This window comes from Corvus kubaryi, unplaced genomic scaffold, assembly GCF_017639235.1.
Source record: "Corvus kubaryi isolate FWS band 111438036 unplaced genomic scaffold, C.kubaryi_AGA036_p1.0 37308, whole genome shotgun sequence".
In the NCBI taxonomy this organism is placed as follows: Eukaryota; Metazoa; Chordata; class Aves; order Passeriformes; family Corvidae; genus Corvus; species Corvus kubaryi.
The window spans coordinates 13093647-13113349 of NW_024581096.1; the positions used below are offsets into that span (position 1 = coordinate 13093647).

At 41.8% G+C, this 19703-nt stretch overlaps 1 protein-coding gene and 1 non-coding gene across 4 annotated transcripts in view; both read left to right on the forward strand.

Moving 5' to 3' along the window:
- Positions 1-293: 293 nt before the first annotated feature.
- ZFR (zinc finger RNA binding protein) overlaps positions 294-19703 on the forward strand; it is a 47722-nt gene continuing 28312 nt past the window's right edge. For all 3 annotated transcript variants that reach the window (XM_042028558.1, XM_042028559.1, XM_042028560.1), the window contains exons 1-3: positions 294-401; positions 606-690; positions 18436-18718. In XM_042028558.1, coding sequence (XP_041884492.1) covers positions 365-401; positions 606-690; positions 18436-18718 — 405 coding nt within the window. In that variant the 5' untranslated portion in view covers positions 294-364. The remainder of the gene's footprint in view (positions 402-605; positions 691-18435; positions 18719-19703) is intronic.
- LOC121665059 lies at positions 15708-15845 on the forward strand. The gene has a single exon (XR_006016214.1). It is a non-coding gene; the product is annotated as a small nucleolar RNA SNORA66 (small nucleolar RNA).

The following is a 19703-nucleotide window of genomic DNA, read 5'->3' on the forward strand; positions in this document are numbered from 1 at the left end:
TATATACATATGTACGTCTGTATGTGTATGTATATTCTATAGGCTGCCCCGAGCGCGGCTCCCCATGGGCCGGCGAGCGGGACTACAGCTCTCAGCGGCCCCCGCGCACATCCCGCGCCTGCGCACGCGGATCCCCGCGGCGGATGCGGCTCCCAGTTCATCGGGCGGGAGCCGTGCCACGGCCGGACTACATCTCCTAGCGGCCTCCGCGCACATCCCGCGCCTGCGCAGGCGGAGCCGGCCCGGCCGCACTTCGCCGTTGTCGCCGTCGGTGGGTGGGTGGGGGAAGGGAGCGAGCGGGAGGAGGAGGGAGGGGGGGGAGAGTTGAGAGTTCACCCGCCGCCGTCGCTGCCAGGCCAGACTCATGATTCCCATATGCCCGGTAGTTTCGTTCACCTATGGTGAGTAGCGGTGCTCGGCGTGTCCGTGCTTGGGGAGAGGGCGGCGGGCGGGGGTCGCTCCTGAGGCGCCGAGTCTGACCCGGCGCTCCCGCGCTCTCTCTCCCTTGTCCCTCTGTGTGTCCCGTTCTTTCCCCACCGCCTCCTCCCGCCGGGCCTCCTGTCATGGCCCCGGCCGCCGCCGCCCCTCGGTCGCCGCCGCCGCAGTGCCCAGCCGGCTGGGGGAAGATGCCAAAATGGCCACCGGCAACTACTTTGGATTCACCCACAGCGGGGCTGCTGCCCAGTACAGGTAAGCACCGCCGCGACCCCCCCGTGCCCCCCCAGGGCCCCTCTCCCCGGCCGGGACCCCGGACAACTCCCGCCCCTTGCTCCCTGCCGTGGATTGTACCCGGACCCTCCTGCCGCGCCCGCGGGCGTGCGTTCTTATCTCCGTGTATGCCTGGGGGTGGGAGGTGGGGCTGGGCACCGCGGAGAAGGAGGGGGATGATCAGCCACAGCATGGGGTCCCCGGGCCCTTAGATTAAAATGGCCACTTGCAGTCAGTCAGCAGCACCGGCGAGTCACCGTGTGCCGCCCCCAGGCCCGTCTCCTGCCTCAGCTTCGGGGAACACAGGCCTCGCTCCCCAAGGCTTTGCTGTCACTGTGGGAGCACAGAATCCCTTCTAACATGGGTTGGAAACCAACCTAAGGCAGGCTGGTTGGATCAGGGAGAGATGGAGCACCGGAAAATACAGGGGACTTAATCCAATTGAAGTAATGTTATGATTAATGTGTCTGAGAAAAAGTCGAGAAGCTACTTTCAGGGACAGGTACCGTTTTAAAAAAGTGTTCTACTCCGATTTTTAAGACCAGGAGCAGTGTTCTAGTGGAACTTGAGGACCCATGATTGTGTGAACAGTATACATACCTGTGTCCTATCTGTCTGGATAGATCTATCACTACTGATCTTGTATAGACACAGTGCCACCACTCTTTGTATATTTGTCTTTTTTTTCATTTAAATTGTGGCCAGACTGTTAAAAAGTAATTGGTAGCATATATTACATTGCATTTTGTGACATCATGTTACTTAATTTGCTAAATACAGTCAGGAACATCTTTGCAATTGGCTCATGTTGGAGTGACACCTTAAAGTGCACATTTGAATCTTACATTGCTCATTCCATAAATCTCTCATAAAGACCTTCTTCAGTGCCTAAGTTGTGGTGAATAAGAAAAAAGCTAAAAGAATAAAGCAAGTATATCAGAGATTATTAACAAACAAATGTGGATGTGTGCTACTAGCTAATAAAAATTGCATACCTATTTTAGGAATGTACACTTCTGTGAAGGTGTTGGAATAACTCCGAGTCTGTTTTTCCTGTTGTTTTTTTCCTGAAAATGGATGTGAAGTACATTGAATTTAATTTATTCTGGTGTTTAATAGAGGATTAAATTTAGCTAATCTTCTAGTTCCTTTGAATGCTCACAGTGTGTGTATGTGTTTACATTTTACGTGACAGTTATAGTGAATATATAGGACATATATATATAACTTCTTTTTAGGTATAAAAATTAAGTGAATAGTAAACCAAGATATATGTCTGCAGTTTTGAAGGGCAGATGAATTTTTAAATTCATGTTTTATTGTGGAGCTGAGGTGATCCTTAGACTAAAGATCCTGAACAACTCATTTGAAGTTATATAGTTGGAATAACATTCAAGTTCAATAGTTGATCCTAAGTGGGTTTTTGAGAAAATGAAAAACAGATCAAAAGAACCTTCTTCCTTCACTGTCATAAATTCAAGATACTATTTAATTGCCTATCAGTTAAAGACTCTACATCCTATAAACCTTTTGTGTATTTACCACATCTGGAAGTGAAGAGACACGGCAGTCAGTGTTCAAGTACTCCTTTCATAAGAAGGAATTTAATATTTTGAGCTGAAAACACAAGAGTCACTTAAAATGTCTGAAGGGCAGCTTACTTTCACAAAGCAGATTTGGTAGGCTCGTACTAGTGTTTTTACAGAGTGCTACAAAACATTTATTCCCCTCCTGTATATTTGAGAAGGAGATGGTGGTGGCAGGGAAAGATGGTAAGATTTAATATTACAACAAGTCCTTTTAAGTTTTTTCCCAGTGTTTGAAGTGACAGTTCATAGAATAAAAAAAATCATTGTGTTCTTGGAAACCAGGGCAATAGATAAACAGATGTTTTTCTACATACTTAATACATAGGTGAGCCGCACAAATCTTAAAAAATGAAAGGTGTTTCTGGATGCTGAACTAATCTATGGATTTTTTTTAAAGTGGCTCAAAGTAACAAGTTGTTTTAGGAGAGCAAATCACACTTGCAGTTGAAGTCTTTAGTTCTTTATACATACCCCATTTAGAAGTCCTGCCACTGTAGTTTTTGTAGCAATAAACAGAAATTTTCATAATAAACACAATATCAGTCACATTTTTAAAGGTTCTCTCTTGCTAAAATGATTGTGAAAAATTCTGGTATGTTAGAAGAATATTAGTCTGCAACTTTAGATGATCTCAGTGCTCCCTAATGATAATAATCAGAATTTTATTGATTTCAGCATTTAGTTCAGCTAGGTGCAAAAAAATTGTGAAATTCTTTTTAGCGTACACACCTTCCTTGTAATATCTTAATGTATGAGTATCTCAAAATATATTAAGTCTTCATCTGGAAACGTGCTGAAAAAATAAAAAGCCTAAACTCTGCATCAGAAAGTAGAGAGTCTTAAGTAGATTCTGTTCAATTGCAAGGAATGGAATAGATTCTTCCAGTTGGAAGGGACCTACAGCCATTGTCCAGTCACCTGCCTGACCACTTCAGGGCTGGCCAAGTTCAAGCACATTGTTAAGGGCACTGTCCAAATGCCTTTGAGCACTGACAGACTGGGGCAGCGACCGCTTCTCTAGGAAGTCTGTTCCAGTGCTTGACCACCCTCTCTGTATAGAAATGCCTCCTAACAGCCAGTTGAAAGCTCTGCTGGTGCAGCTCTGAACCATTCCCTCATGTCCTGTCCCTGGATAGCAGGGAGGAGAGCTCAGCAGCTCCCAGTGCCCTTCCCCTGCTCAGGAAGCTGCAGAGAGCAGTGGGGTCACCCCTCAGCCTCCCTTTCTCCAAACCAGCCCAGCCCAAAGTCCTCAGCTGCTCCTCACAGGAAGTTCCTTCCAGCCTTCCCACCAGCTTCGTTTCTTCCTCAGGGCACATTCAAAGACCTTGCCATCCTTCTCCACCTGCAGGGCCCAGCAGAGCCCACGCTGAGGCCACCCCAAGGCTGAGCCCAGCGGGACCATCCCCTCTCTGTGCCGGCTGTGCTGTTCTTGGTGCTCCGGGATGGGGTTTGCCCTTGGGGCTGCCCAGGCACTGCTGACCCACACTGAGTCCAGCACCAGTCAGCTCCACATCTCCCTCTGTAGCTGTCCAGCCATTCCTCTCTCACTTCATACGTGTGCCTGGCATTACCCCATTCCAGGTGCAGAATCCAGCATTTGAACTTGTTAAATTTCACTGCATTAATGACTGTCCAGTGCTCCAGTCTGTCTAGATCCCTCTCCAAGGCATCTTGCCTCTCAAGAAGATCCACAGCACCTCTCAGTTTGAATCATCAGCCAAGTTGCTAATGATGCACTCAAGCTCTTTGTTGCCAGACAGATGTAGCACCGTTGAGTACAGCCCATTGAGTGCTGCCATCGAGCAGGTTCTTCACCCAGAGCACTGTGAACCTGCTTGTCCCACAGCTGGTCAACTTGTCAGAAAGATGCTGCGAGGGACAGTGTTAGCAGCTTTAGTCAAACCAGACCTGCATCCACTGCCTTCCCTTCATCCAGGAGGCAAGTGACCTTATGATAGAAGGATATGTTGGTTAATCAAGATTTTCCCTTTGTGAACTCGTGTTGACCGTGACAGATGATTGCATTGTTTTTTAAGAATTCTTTCACCTTCCAGTAGGGCTTAGTATCTCCATAATTTTTCCGGGAGCTGAGGTTACACTACTAAGTCTCTAGTTCCCTCTTTCTTCCCTCATGCCTTTGTGAATGGGAATAACACTGGCAAGCTTCCAGTTAGCAGTGACCTGCCCAGACTCCCAAGGCCTTTGGTAGATGTTTGAGAGGTACTGCTGTAATAGCTGCTGGCCCATTCAGTACTCTGGGGTGAATCCCATCAGGGCTCATGAAGATGTGGGAGCATTCTGTTTATAAGCTGGTCCCTTAGAATTTCGGTGTCCGCAGTTGTGGAGCTCCCACTCAGAAGACTCAAAGGAGAAAATCTGCTGTACTAAGTAATAGCTGAAAGGCACTTTTAAGGAAAGTTTCTGTATTTAATTCTAAACTTGTTGTAGACGGGTGTAAACCCTTCCGGAATTGCAAAAATGACAGTATTCTAATTTGCATTATTAGTAGTGAATCATAGGATCACAGAATATCCTGAATTAGAAAGGACCCACAGGGAAACATCAAAGTCCGGCTCCTGGCCCTGCACCCAACATCCCCAAGAATCTCATGATGTGCCTGAGAACATTTTCCAAACACTTCTGGAACTCTGTCAGGCTTGGTGCTGTGGTCACTTCCCTGGAGAACCTCTTCTAGTACCTGACCACCCTCTGGGTGAAAAACCTTTTGCTGATACCTAACCTAAACCTTCCCTGACACAACTTCAGGCCGTTCCCTTGGGTCCTGTCACTGTCACCACAGAGAAGAGATCAATGCCTGCCCCTTTGCTTCCCCTTGTGGGAGTGTTAAAGGCCACAATGAGGTTTCCCTCAGCCTCCCCCAGTCTGAACAGACCAAGTGACCTCAGCCACTCCTCACACAGCTTCCCCTTCTGACCCTTCACCATCTTTGTGGCCCTTCTTTGGACACTCTCTAACAAGTTAATGTCTTCCTTATACTGTGGCACCCAAAACTGCTGCCAGCACTCGAGGAGAGGCTGCCCCAGTGCAGAGTAGAGCTGGACAGTCACCTCCCTTGCCCAGCTGGCAATGCTGTCCTTAATGCTCCCCAGGACAGGGTTGGCTCCCCTGGCTGCCAGGGCACTGCTGACTCAATGTTCAACTTCTTATCATCTAGGGCTCCCAGGTCCCTTTCTGTGGCACAGCTTTCCAGCCTCCTGTTCCCCAGTCTGTCCACACCTCCAGGGCTGCCCTGTCCCAGGTGCAGAACTTAAATCAAAAACTGGAAGGATAGTGGAGCTATTATTGGCATAGAAGTCACTATGTCTTCCTGGAGTTACAGTTTATCTGTGGCCATGGTGGATCATTTAAATACTTTCTCATCCTTCATGTGAAGAAGAAATTAAAATTTGCCTAAGTCTTAACATTAAATACTGATATTTGAGGCAGTTATAAAGGCCAGATTGATAGATGCTCAGGTGGTAGACCTTGGATTTGGAAAATTCAGGAGTGTGGTGTTGTTGCTATTTAACCCCAGCCAGCAACTAAGTACTACACAGCCTCTTGCTTACCTCCCAGCCACCCTGATGGGGAGGAGAATCGAAAAAGTAAAACTCCTGGATTGAGATAGAACAGTTCATAGTTAAAAGAAAATAAATATAATAATATGAATTATAGCAGTAATACTAATAAAAGTAATAGTAGTAATGAAGGGAATAGGGGGAATAAAACCCAAGAGAAGAAAGCAATGCACAACACAACTGCTGATCCCCTGCTGACTTAATGTCCAGTGTGTTCTCCAGAAACAGTCAGTAGCTCCTCGCCAACTACCCCTAGTTTATACACTGGGCATATTTTATGGCATGGAATATCCCTTTGGCCAGTTTGGTCAGCTCTCCTGACCATGCTCCCACCCAGCTTCTTGTGCACCTGCTCACTGGCAGAACACAAGAAACTGAAAAGTTCTTGACTTGAAAGTGAGCCCTACTGAGGAGCAGCTAAACCGTCTGTGTGTTACCAGCATAATTCCCATACTAAATCCAAAACACAGCACTGAACCAGCTACTAAGGAGAAAATTAACTCTACCCCGGCCAAAACCAGGACAGGCACATAGAACTTGATAATATTTACTGTTGTAACAGTGTAATCAGTAAAGTTCCTTCAATTGACTAGATAAGGAGTAGGTTACTGTCTTTATTAGTTCATAAATACTAATTTTTATAAAACATACTTGAAATCTTGTTTTGTATTTAATCAAAGACAGCAAAAGAGCTAAGTGCCCCTTAAGCCTGTAAATAATGTATTAGAAACATTCTCGTTCCTTTCAGTGTTGTTGCTGCATAAAATTTCCTGCTATCCTACTCATTTAAAATTCTTCGTGTGCACTACCCAGTAATAATATCGTGATTTACTGAGAGAAGCATTAGATTATGCAAATACTGATGCAGGAAATTTCTCTGGATATTACAGGACCTTTACAATTTGTGCTTTCTGCTCGTGGTGGTTTTAGAGCCTAAGGTTATAAACCTGCATGCAATGCAAACCTCATTTGTTACTTACTTAAGTGATTGTACTAATCTGTCTGTTTAGGAGCCTGAAATAAATGTGGAATGTGGTGATACTAGTCGTCTTTTTGTGTGTGTGTGCATACTCTGTACCTCACCTGAGCCACTGTGTGTCTATTCAGTTTGAAATTAACACCCTAATATTGGCTTGTCTTTCACGTGTAAGGTAATGTTAGCATTCTTGGTTCAGTGCTGGAGAGAGGCATAGTTAAGTTTTTAATCTCAAATTGGCTGATTAAAATGCTGATGGAGAGATAGGGGCACTGAATAATGTTTGGACAGAGAAGCGTGCAAATGTGATAGTTTTGTTCAATTAACCTTGTATTATGGTTTTGGTTTCTGTTAAAAAGGTGGAGAATCTTTTAAGTATTGTGAGTTTTGTCTTGGTGATATTCATACTGTGTCTTGCTCTAATGAGACAGGACACGGATCAGAGATGCTTGGGTAGTTAGGAATGATTTGTTAACTTTAAATTGCCTTCAAGCAGCATGACTGAGTGTGGTGAGCTGTCACAGATAAAGGCAATTTTAGCAGTTCATGTTCAGAGCAGACCACAGTGCCTGTGAGTTCAGGTTAAGATGCAATCTTCTAGACAGCCATCTGGATGAACTCTTTCAGTTACAGCTGGTTTGGAATTCGAATGTAGTGCACCATGTTACAGCATATTCAGGTGGTGTAGAACAGCAAAAGAAAGTGAGTTGCTGTGCATGGATGAGTTGGCTGTTGAGGATTGATTGGGGATGGAGTGTTCTTTTCACATTTGCTGGTATTTCTAATTACTTTTGTCTTCAATATCTGCCCCAGTTAACTGTTCTTCATCTAGATACTGGTTTGAAAAGTACTGAGTCTTTCAGAGATGTTTGGGCTGTAATTCACACAGGCATAGCAGACTAAGTTTAAGGTATCACTAAACATAGTTCAGTCTTGTGTTGGTGAAAACAGGATGGTAAGGACAACGGTGGGTAGGACTTTCTTCTGAAGACGCTATGCACTACTAAACTTAAACTGATGTTAAGGATAACATTTATTCACCTAATAGTACATGCACCTTATCCTAAAATGCTTGGGCAGTGAAAGTAATCATAGTTTTACCACAGGATGAAGCTAAAAACTCAGAATGCTTGCTCTGAGTACTTCAGGCCCATGCTCTGTTGAGTTCCATCACAATCTTGATGCATACACATTCTCAGCAGAAGAGACTTCACTGAATATGACAGCTGTGGGAAGCTGATGGGCTACAATGGGGAGACAGAGAAGGTGATAATTGAGGAGGAAAGGTGCCTCGAGTCAGAGAAGTCTTTGTCATTTTAAGGAGGGAAGCCTGCCAACTAGTTGAAATTTGCAGCAGGTGCTTGTCTTTAGGAACTGAGCATTTGGAGAAGATTTTCTGTTAATGGTATAATTATGTCCTTTGTAGTTGTATCCTCAGAATGGATTGATGGTTACAGGCTTAAATCTAGGGTGTTAAATTATGTGTAAAATTTTGTCTGCTGCTAAAATACAACAATGATAGCTTAAAGTATAGTTACATTATTGGTACTAGAAAAGCAAAGTAGTAGCTTAAGGCAGGAAATACAGAATGTTTTAACAATTTAGTGCAGTTTTCCATACTAGCGAAGTTTCTTTCATTTTATGGAGAACTTGCCAATTTTAGCATTTTTTCTGTTTAGCATCTTCATTAATGGTCCAGATGTTAGGGCAGGGTGTACTCTCAGCAAGTTTGCTCATGATAGAAAATGATGAGAAGTGACTTATGTGCCAGAGGGTTACAGTGACATCCAGAGGGACTTCAAAGGTCTGGAGAAAAGGGCTGCCAAGAATCTCAGGAAGTTCAACAAGGGGGAGTGCAAAGTTCAGTATGAAAGAACAACCCCATGCACCAGTATATGCTGTGGGCCACCCAGCTGGAAAGCAAGAGGACCTGGGGGTCCTGGTGGACACCAGACTTGAACATGAGCCAGCAGTGGGTCCTTGCAGCCAAGAAGGGGAATGGCATCCTGGGATGCATTAGGCAAAGTATTACCAGGTGGGTGAGGGAGGTGATCATTCCCCTCTTACACAGTGCCAGTGAGGCCACACCTGGAATCCTGTGTCTGTTTCTGGGCTTCAGTACAGGAGAGATATGGACATACTGGAGAGAGCCCGAGAAGAGGCCCACCAAAGCTGCTGAAGAGTCTGCAGCATTTCTCTAATGAGAAAAGGCTGGGAGAGCTGAGACTGTTCAGCCTGGAGGAGGGTGAGTGGGATCTTCTTAATGAGTATAAATACATGAAGGAAGGGTGCAGAGAGGACAGAGTCAGGGTTTTTTGCAGTGGTGCCCAGTGCCAGGGCCAAAGGCAGTGGGCACAAACCGAAGCACAGGAGGTTCGCTCTGAAAGTGAAGAAGTGCTTTTTTCTTATGAGAATGACTGAGTCCTGGCACACGTGGCCTGGGTAAGTTGTGGAGTCTCCATCCTCAGAGATACTCAGAAGTTGTCTGGATATAGTCCTGGTTGTAGGTGACGCTGCCTAAGTGGGATTGAACCTCGGATGACCTCCAGAGGTCCCTTCCAATCTCAGCCATTCTTTGATTCTGTGATTTTGACAGGGATAATGTTAGTAGTTGCTCCTTTTTTAAGCAGATGTAACCTCTCAAGCTCAGTTCTTTTTGTTTTGCATGTTACCATTCAAGGCTGTTGAATAGACTTGAAAAAAATCAACTTTTTGAAGAAAGTAGTATAGGCAATGGGCTGTCTGTTGTGTGCAGCTGAGCAAAGAGAGGTCGATACAGAGCATATATTGCATCACTGATGCAGGCGCCTGCAGTATGTACAGTGAACAAAACATGGCAGAATTTGATTGGATTTAAATCGGGTTGTGTGACTAAATGTATAGATTATCAAAGAAGAAAGGGTGTTTTGAAAACATGAGGCTGCTCATCTTTGAGGTGATTTATTGGTAAGCGTATGGTTTAGCTATCTAGTGGCAATCACTGAATTGTAATGGCATGATGCAAAGAAATTTTTAGAACAAGGAAGAGGAAGGGAAAACTCTAAATGGCTACAAAACCCTGTCTTTTTAAGGCTTTATGTAGTTAAACCATAGAATGCATTACTGCTGAAATTTAGCAGAATTCAAGAGGGGATAACACATTTGCATGCCTTCAGGCCTCTCTGGATTCATAGTGAACTGCATTATGAGCAGTGTTTTGTTTTCAAAATTGTAAGAATAGGAAAAAATAATTTTCCTTAAAGTTCTAAGAAGATACATTCAAATACTGAAAATTTTATGCCTGTAGTGAGTGACAGGCTCTAGAAATACAGAGGCAAAGTCACTCCTAAAGTACAATGTATTGTAGACTGGTATTTCATTTCAGCATTTTATGCTGTTTATTGTCAAGTGTGTTTAGGAGAATAAAACTCACCTATTTTTTTTTTTTTCTGTTAATTCTAATTTTGTTTTTGCTTTTCTCTGTCCATGTTTCATTAGCACATCTGAAAGTTCATCTGACCAGTTATTCAAGAGTGCCTCTTCCTAGGTTAGGATCTGAAGCAGTAGCAGATTGCACTGCTGCCAACAGTTTTTATAGAATTAAATCACACTTGTTTCAATCATCATGTTCCTGAAATACAAAACTGTATTTTTTCCTATTCTGCTATTAATAGAATAATCTGTGAAACTTCGAGAAACCTGGCAGTTAGATGTCACCAAATATGGTTTCCTTAATGCTAAAATGTTCCAGTGTTCTTAAAAGGTACAAATCAAAAAATAGATCCTAATTAGTGGAATGTTTCATTTAAGATACCCGTATTTTAAGAGCTATTTTAAGACTTGCTTAAATGTTGTGCTAAGATAGCATGGAAATCACTTCTTTAAATGAAAAAAAAACCCTGCAAGAAATATGTTTAAGAAGTTGTAATTTCTGAGGAATATTGTCTTTTGGGTAGAGACATGTTTGGTTTTAAGCCAGATCCTAACTCTCTATCAAAACAACACTGTTCAGAAAACTGAAGCTGAAAAAGTGAAGGTGCTCTTTGCCTCTTGAAGGAAAATTTTCAGTGTTCACCAGCCTAAACAGAGCTGGAATAGTAGCAGCATTTTGTGTGCATGTGTTGGGTTGTTAGTACCGTAGTATGCTGAAGATGAGCAGGTTATATGCACATGAGTAACAGTTAATTTATTCTTTTTTTTTCAAATAAATGAATTAAGTGTGATGAAAGGCAAGGCTTATAGGGAACCTTTTATGAGCTTCCTGTGTACGTACCTTTTATGTGCTATCTATCTTACTTGGAAGTAGACTGCCTTTTCCTGAAAATGTATTATTCCTCTGACAGTAACTGCTACAGATGGATTATCACGTTTCTTAATGCATGACTGACTCAGCAAATATCTTAATGTGGAAAATGAAGTATCTTAAAATCTTCAGTTACCTGCCAAAATAGATAGCATTACATCAAAATGTTGTGTTTTCTTTATATTGCTAACATAAAAAAATAAATAATGCTTTCTACTTCCCATTTAGTTTTTAACAAAAATGCCTCCACACTTTTTTCTAGAAAAGGGCAGTAGCTGGAAATGAAAAAAGATGTGACATAAGTGTATTGCAGAAGAGAATTCAATATTTGTTTCAGAATTGCTCTTAATACTGTGTCATTCTTTGGTAATCGAGATCTTCTTTCAGTATTGCTGTCTGGAAGTAACTAACAAGCGTTCTCCTGTATTCCATCTAACAAGTTCTTATCTAAGCTTTTTTTGTGGAATAATGTTGCTTGTTTGCAAATCTACCTTATATGGCTATTAAGTTAGACAAGCACTTGGTTTTGGAGCTGAAGAACAATGTTTTGCCAAGTGGACACCTGTATGTCATTAATTGCTGTTGAAATTGAATTAATTGCAATTTCTGCTCTCCACAACCTCTGACTGTTTAAGTGCGCTGCCAGCTTTTTTTTTTTTTTTTTTTTTTTTCCCCCTGCTTTGAAAGTCTGTGTTTCTTTTCTTATGTCAGAAACACTGCTACAATTTCCTTGCTGAAGGTCTTTGGGCAGTTCAGAAAAAATTATTAATTGCTGCTTGAATGTTCTGCTTTTTGACAAGAGAGATAAAAGTTACCAAGAGAATTATGAAATTAATCTACTTATTTTAAAAAGAAATACAGAGTAGTGATTGCTAACACCTTCTCTTTTGAGAGTTTGTTCTCAGAGTGTGGACTTTTTGTTGCTGACATTTTAATACATCTTGGCCAAATGTTCAGGGTATAATTTTACTGGCTAAGTATCTACCTAGAATTACACTGGTTTTTGTACAGCTATGCTGTAGCTTATTTGATTTTGTAGTGTAGAATTGGGGAGGGAGATCTTTGTAACTATTTGGTGCCTCAGTGTTTGCAATGGAGATTTTGCAAACAAGAAAAATATTTTAACATACTACTCTGTTTCAGAATGGCAGTTCTGGGCCTACACAACAGGGTCCATTGTTGATACTATATAAACAGCTGCTGTATTACTCTTATATCCAACTTACAAAGTATCAGGGCAAAACATACACCTGCTTTGAGAAAAGGGACTTGCATTTGATGGAAGGAGTATCGTGCACATGACAGCAGTGTAGACAAGGCCAATTTTTGCTTTGGCCTTTGCTCTGGGATGAATTCTGCAAGATTGCGAGACAGGGTGGCTCCTCACCCCCACCCGTAGAAAATCAGGTTATCGTGGAATTAGGGATTACTGTGGAGAGAGATACATGGTCACAGTTCACTGCAGTCAGTCTTACCTAGGAGGTTTAGTATCACAGTGGCATTTCACGATATGTGGCACTTGTCTGATACTAATGCAACAGAAAGATTGGTATTTGCCATCTTTAGTGTCAGTAGAAATTATTGTAGATGTTATTCAAAGATTTGAGTTAAAGGTGTTTTACAAAAAATACTTATGCACAGTAATACAATATTGCTAATAAAGAGTTAACCTCTCATTTCCTTGAAGTTATTCGGTTAGAATGTGAAAGGTAAGGCAAGTTGAGTATACACTGGGGTGTAAAACTTCTGAATAGAGGGGACCTTGTTTGGGAAGAAAAAGTAAAGAGGATGAGGAAAATAGTATTATAGATGGGGAAGTTTAAAAACAGGTAAGGAGAGACAAAACACTCTGGGTAAGGTCCTGCAAATGACCTTCTATAGTTGTCTGAAATGTATACCTACAGAACCTGGAGTAGAACAATTGGCTGCAGTGTGTGCACTGTAAATGGCTCTGGATGGAATGCAGTGACAGAGACACCTGAACTGGAAGATGAGCGTGGAATATGTGTTGTTCCTAGAAAATAGAAATTAAGTCAGCTTTATGGGGAAGCACTGTTACTATTATGTTCATCTAGAGAAATAGGTCTCATATCAATAAAATAAATTCTTTTTGATTGAAAATTTCTGGTGGAAGATGTGGTATAACAGTAGTACAGCAGAGTAAAATTTGAAGCTACCCATAGCTTCCTAAATGAAAGAATGATTTATTCTGAAAGTGAATTTAAACACTGTAAGAATTGTTATATGGAGTTATGTTGAATTGAATGGTCAGAAACTGGGTCTGCCTTTGTAAGTGTTGGTCTAGAGCTCATTTGCTTTTGAAACTGGAGCTTTTATAAACTAAGGAAAAAATTCTTGACGTGGTACTCAAATGTCGTGTGCTAGTTTTGGCTGGGGTGGCGTTAATTTTCTTCATAGTAGCTGATATTAGGCTGTGTTTTGGATTTGTGCTGAAAACAGTGCTGATAATACAGAGATGTGTTCATTAGTGCTGAGCAGTGCTTCACACAGTCAAGGCCTTTTCTGCTCCTCAGCCCACCCACCAGTGAGGGGCCTGGTGTTGCACAAGAGGTTGGGAAGGGACGAAGCCAGGACAGCTGACCCCAACTGACCAAAGGGACATTCCATACTGTATAGCATCGTGCTCAGCAATAAAACTGGGGGGGAGAGAGAGGAAGGGGGTGGTGTTGAGAGTGATGGTGTCTGTCTTTCCAAGTAACTATTTTGTGTGATGAAACCTGGCTTTCCTGAGATGGCTGAACACCTTCTACTTTTCTGGACATACTGCTCCACCTCACTGTTTTGTGAGGGGCCCAGAACTGGACAAAGGATTCAAGGAATGGCCTCACCAGTGTCGAGTACAGGAGGGAAATCACTGTCCCAGTCCTGCTGGCCACACTATTGCTGATACAGGCCAGGATTCCATTTGCTTTCTTCACCATCTGGGCACACACTGATTTATGTTCACCCGCTGTGGACCAGCACCCCCAGGTCCTTTTCCACGGGGCAGCTTTCCAGCCATTCTTCCCCAATTGTGCAGTGTAGCCTGGGGTTGTTGTGACCCAAGGACAGGACCGAGCACTTGGCCCTGTTGCACCTCATATGATTGGCTTTGGCCCATCAATCCATCCTGTCTGGATCCTTGCTTTGTTATGCTTGTGTGTGTGGCTTTTGCCTTGCATATTAAACTGTCTATGTCAACCCACAGGCTTTCTCACTTATACTCTTCCAAGTTCCCCCCCTGCTTCCAGTGTGGGGGAATGAGCAAGTGGCTGCATTGGGCTGAGTTGCCAGCTGGGGTTAAACCGTGACACGCTGGAACAGGTTGTGCAGAGCAGCCTTGTAGTCTCCATTCTTGCAGATGATCAGAACCTGACTGGACGAAGCCCTGAGAACCTAACTTTGAAATAAGCTGTGTTTTGAGGACTGGGTAAAAACAGATGGCCTCCAAGTCTTTGTTTAAACCTAAGTTATTCTGTGAGTTTTAAGGTCCTCCTAGTTAACAAAGCAAATTGAACCGAGTGTCTTTGGAAGAGAGCTTGGACTCAAAAATGCTAATAAGGGATATTGGAATTTATTTTGGAGAAGAGAAGAATTGATCTACAAAGAAAAGTGGCTGCATCAATGAGTTAGCTTCTTTCTCTGCAGTCCTGCAGTACTCGTTGGTATATTATTAACTCACAGAACACACAGAGTAATTTGTGTAAAGTCACCTTTTCCCCACTGTGTTGAGGGATGTGGTGAAGAACATGCATGTGGTTTGTTACCATAGCTCAGCTGACGTACTCTATTTCATTGGTGCTCTAATAATTTGATGATGTGCCTAGATCTTTTGGAGTCTTATTTATCTAGACAAAGATTAAATACTTGATGCAGTGCAGTATGAAAAATTACTGCTTAAGGTAGAGATTAGTAAAAGAATTGTAGAGAAGGAGCTGGTAGAGGTGATAGTAGAACTAGAAGAACTGCTATAAAGTAGGAGTAACTGCAGTGGAGTTCACGAGGGATTGGTTGTGATTTAGTATTTATATTAGTGTGGCATGTTGTGTGCTATTTGATGTGAGGAAAGCAGTCAGTACACAGGTAACTTCACAAGAATCTGGTCTGAGGAAGCTAGACTGCTGGGAAGGAAAGCAGTTGTCTGGAGCAGAGTGGGTGGAACAGCTGAAACTTCGTATGAAATGATGCATGAGGTTCTTGCCATCTGTAGTTAACGAAAAACTGATAATACTAAGATAGGTGCACAGATGAAGGAAGAGTGGAATAGTGAGTTTGGCAAAATAGTCTGGGAGGAGCTAAGTTCATCTCAGGAAACGTGATGAAGCGCTAATCAGCAAACACAGATAAGAGCTCTTATAAGTTAATTGAAGAAGTTGGCACAAGGATATTTTTATGTAAATTAATTACATGAAAATGTCTGCTCATCCTACTGTTAAAGGTTTTCAGTAAGACCATGGAGAGAAGAATGTCACAAATTTAGGGGAGATGTCACCATTAATTTCTGTTATATAATATAACACAACTTTTAGAAATGAAGAAGCAGTCAGTTCTTTTTTCAGACTTTACTTGCAGTCTTGCAAACTCGATCACTAGCTCTGCATGATGTTGCAGAAGCAAGGGGAACAGGTTTGCTAAAACAAACATGGTCACAGAACTGTATTAGCCTTAGAAATCTTAATTATTTGGGCTGTTAATTCTATGCCATTATAGGAATTTTGCTTCACAGTTGCACAAGAAATGCAATTGTCTATACCATAATCTTGGTAATAGTTCTGCTAGTAATGTTCATGATCTCTTCACAATTTTAAATACTGAAAACTATCAAGTATCTTTTTTCATACATATTCTGAGAACAAAAGCATTTTCTTTGATAAACTGACTGGTATTGTTACTTTGCAGTCGGTTGTGAGCCCTGTATCTGATTTTGTAACAGTAACAAATACAGTTTCATTAAATTGGAAAAGCCAAGCTAGTGCTTCTGCGCAAGTCTTCTGTGCTCCCTTTTCCCCCCCCATTTCCCTGTATATATGTAATTTGTATGGGTTCTGACACTCAGCAGACTTATTTTGTAAGCTGCCGTATTTCTTAACATTTCTGCTATGCTATAGTATGACCCCAACAGAAAATCCTCACATTGTTTTCTGCTAGATTAATAAATTAAGTTAGTGCACTGAATGGCTTGACAAGTACCAGAATTAGCACCAAGGATGTAATAAGATGGCTTAGCCAGGATTGGTATAGGGGTGAAGGGAAGACTAAGAGTGGGAATAGTGTGAAACAAGGCTTACTTTGTAGGCAGTATTAGACTGTTGGTGTGTTCAGCTGCAGTCAGTTGTACAGTCTGCTGTCTGTTTACTCAGTTTGATGTCATTTTAGTAGGTATATATTATGATAGTTACCTCAGATTTTGTGAATGTTTTACACTTCTATGCTCTTAGTTATATGCATAATGAGGCCTAATTTTATAGTCTGTCATTCACATTTACCATCATAAAACAGTCTTCCTGAATTTTGTGATAGAGTCCAATTTCTCCTGTTATGTAAACAGAGAATTTTCCTGTGAACAATAGGGAGGAGGAGTTGTTGCAAGCAGTGATGGGAGGTACATCAAAGTGGTTTAGGTCTTCACATTTTGCTCTTAGGCTAGTAATTGAAAATAACATCAAACATTATTGTAAGTACAACTCAGAACTGAATTAAAATTGGATAGAATGCAAGTAGTCTTTTCAGCAGCCAGGTACATATGATGGGAAGAAGGTGGAGTGCAGGCATATAAATCCATCAGTAGTAAAATTTTCTATGTTTCTGCTGTTAGAATGTTTTGAGGGGGGATTTTGTGTGTTTGTGAGTGTTTTAATTTATTAAAGTAAGTGGGTTCTGCTGTAATTGAGTAACAAAACCAGGTTTTCTAAAAATAAGTAATAAAAAATTACTGAACAAAAGGGAGTGGTGGAAATGTCTTTTGTAAAATTAAAAGTATGTAGATATAGCTATTATTGGACAGCAGTGAAGGAAATGTACAAGAAAATCAGAATTATCACTGAATCCCTACTTGCTGTCATTGTTCCAGATAGTGCTATTTCGCCTGCTTCACTTTATTTGCTTAAAAGTCAGAATAACTATTCTAAGCTTCTAATCATAATCCACAGTTCTACATCATAATAGGACAACATCATGCAGAGTTACACTTCAGTACAGGACAATAATTCTAGTTTCTGTTCAAGTAATTAAACCTTTGAAGCAATCATTTCTTATTTCTGCTGTCAATATCTGCAGATTTTTAGTAAATTGCCTCATATTAGCATCCTACCTGCAAATTTTAGAGAGGCAGATTAGTCTCAGCATGTGCCTGGAAAATTGCCAGGGCAGTTTTCTTGCTCGATATGATTGTCTGCACTTTTGATGCTTTGTATTGTGTCAGTGGACTTCTGCTCAAGCAAGTGAGGCCAGCTCCTCTAATTCTAACCATCTGTTGGAGAAGTCCCAGATCAGATATGTGTATCTTAAGTAAATACAACAGTTCCAAGCTAATTTTCATGAAAGTCTTTAAAATTTCATTGCTTGAATATGATGTAATGAAAAGCTTCATGCTAGTATAGGTAAATAATAAGCTCTCACAGAAAAGTAGCATTTTTCTTAATTCGACAGGTGCGTCAATTTGTTGAAGAACGACTAAAGCATTTTACCGCTTGCCAGTCTGGAGAATGTAACAGCTTGAGAATACTGCGTTATTTTGAATGAAAGAAGGACTTGTGTTCCACTGCTTAGAGAAAACTGAGCACAAATGCCCCCCCCCCCTTATGAAGTAAATCATCATCTGCATGAAATGTCAGGAACTGTAGAGATAGAACATGGATTAGTGGGTACAAATTGAAAGAGGGGACATGTAGGTTAGATGTTGGGAAGACATTCATTACTCTGAGAGTGGCAAGATGATGAAACAGGTTGCCCAGGGAGGCTGTGGGTGTCCCAACCCTGGCAGCCTTGGCCTTGAGCAATCTGGTCTAGTGGGAGCTGGCATGGAGGCTGGGACTAGATGATCTTTAATGTCCCTTCCCATGCCTTAACATTCTGTGATTCTGTTCCATGTGTCCATCCACAGAAATTTAAGAATGATACGGCCTTTTTCATGGAGATGGAAGATGGTTAATAAAAGCCATTAAATAAGAGTGTGCAGACATAGAAGGCTGCTCCAGATCTGTCTGTAGAACAGGCAAAGTATTAATCAAATGTGGGATTTTGAAATGTGTAGGCATCAGCTTTGTAGATTGGATTAATTACTTACTGTCTTCTCCCATACAGCCAGCAGCCAGCTTCGGGTGTAGCCTATTCCCATCCAACCACAGTTGCCAGCTACACTGTCCACCAGGCCCCAGTGGCGGCACACACGGTCACTGCAGCCTATGCCCCAGCTGCAGCCACGGTGGCGGTGGCCAGGCCTGCCCCAGTGGCCGTGGCAGCTGCTGCCACAGCTGCTGCCTATGGCGGGTATCCCACGGCACACACAGCTACGGACTATGGCTACACACAGCGGCAACAAGAAGCTCCACCACCACCACCTCCTGTCACCACGCAGAATTACCAGGTAGGTTCCTGCTGTGTGATTTTTAAATGGTACTTCAAGAGGAGGAAGCCTGTTTGGAAAGAAAAAAAAAAAAGTGATTTTCTGGAACTACTGCTGTAAAGAAAAGCACTGTCTTGTGTTAGCTTAGATGTTGGCTTGGTGTGCAGTAAACTGGGTCATGGAGCTGATGTAGCTGAAAAGACTGTTCCAGTAAAAATTTTCAGTAGAGGTAGAAACAGTTCCTTTGTCAGATTCCTTGGTGCCACTGGAGTCTAGTACCAAGCCTGTGAGGATAGAAGATTGCCCTAGGAGATAAACTACCCTGTAGGTAGTTTTTGGATATCCTCTTCTGAGGTCCCTACCTAACCTTCTGTGGATACAGGCTTTTGCAAAAGGGCTTTTGCTCTCTGTCCCCTTTAATCTTGAAATACTTTGTTTCTTGCAATAATTTTTCAATTTTTTAGTCCTGAACTTATCAAGACATTATCTAGATTCTAATTAGCATTTTGGTTTGTTTAAAAGGACAATATTATTGCTGCATGTTCTCAATTCTTTTGTACATCTTCTGCAATTTGTTATATATTATGAGGTCAGTTGTTAGATACATTTGGAAAAAAAGAGAGTCCCCTAAACTAAGTAAAATAACTCCTGTTTACACAGGTTGGATGAAAAAAGATTTTGTTGTTGTATTTCTTGGAATTAAAAAGAATTTTAATACATTAGTATATTTCAGGTCTAGTAGTTCATGCTTTGCTTCCCCTCAGTCAATCAATTCTTTGTTCTTTACCATAAACTTGGTGAGGATGAGAGAACACATGTACATGCAGAAAGCGGCTTCCAGGTCATCCCCTTCTAAGCTTATTAGAGATCTACTGAGTTTTAAAGGTGTCAAATGAGCTACTTGCTTTGCCTTTATAGACTAGTTATGGTTCCCTAATGAACTAGTTGATACACCAAAAAGTAAAGATAGCTTTAAAAGTACCACTTTTATACTCTAAAAAATATA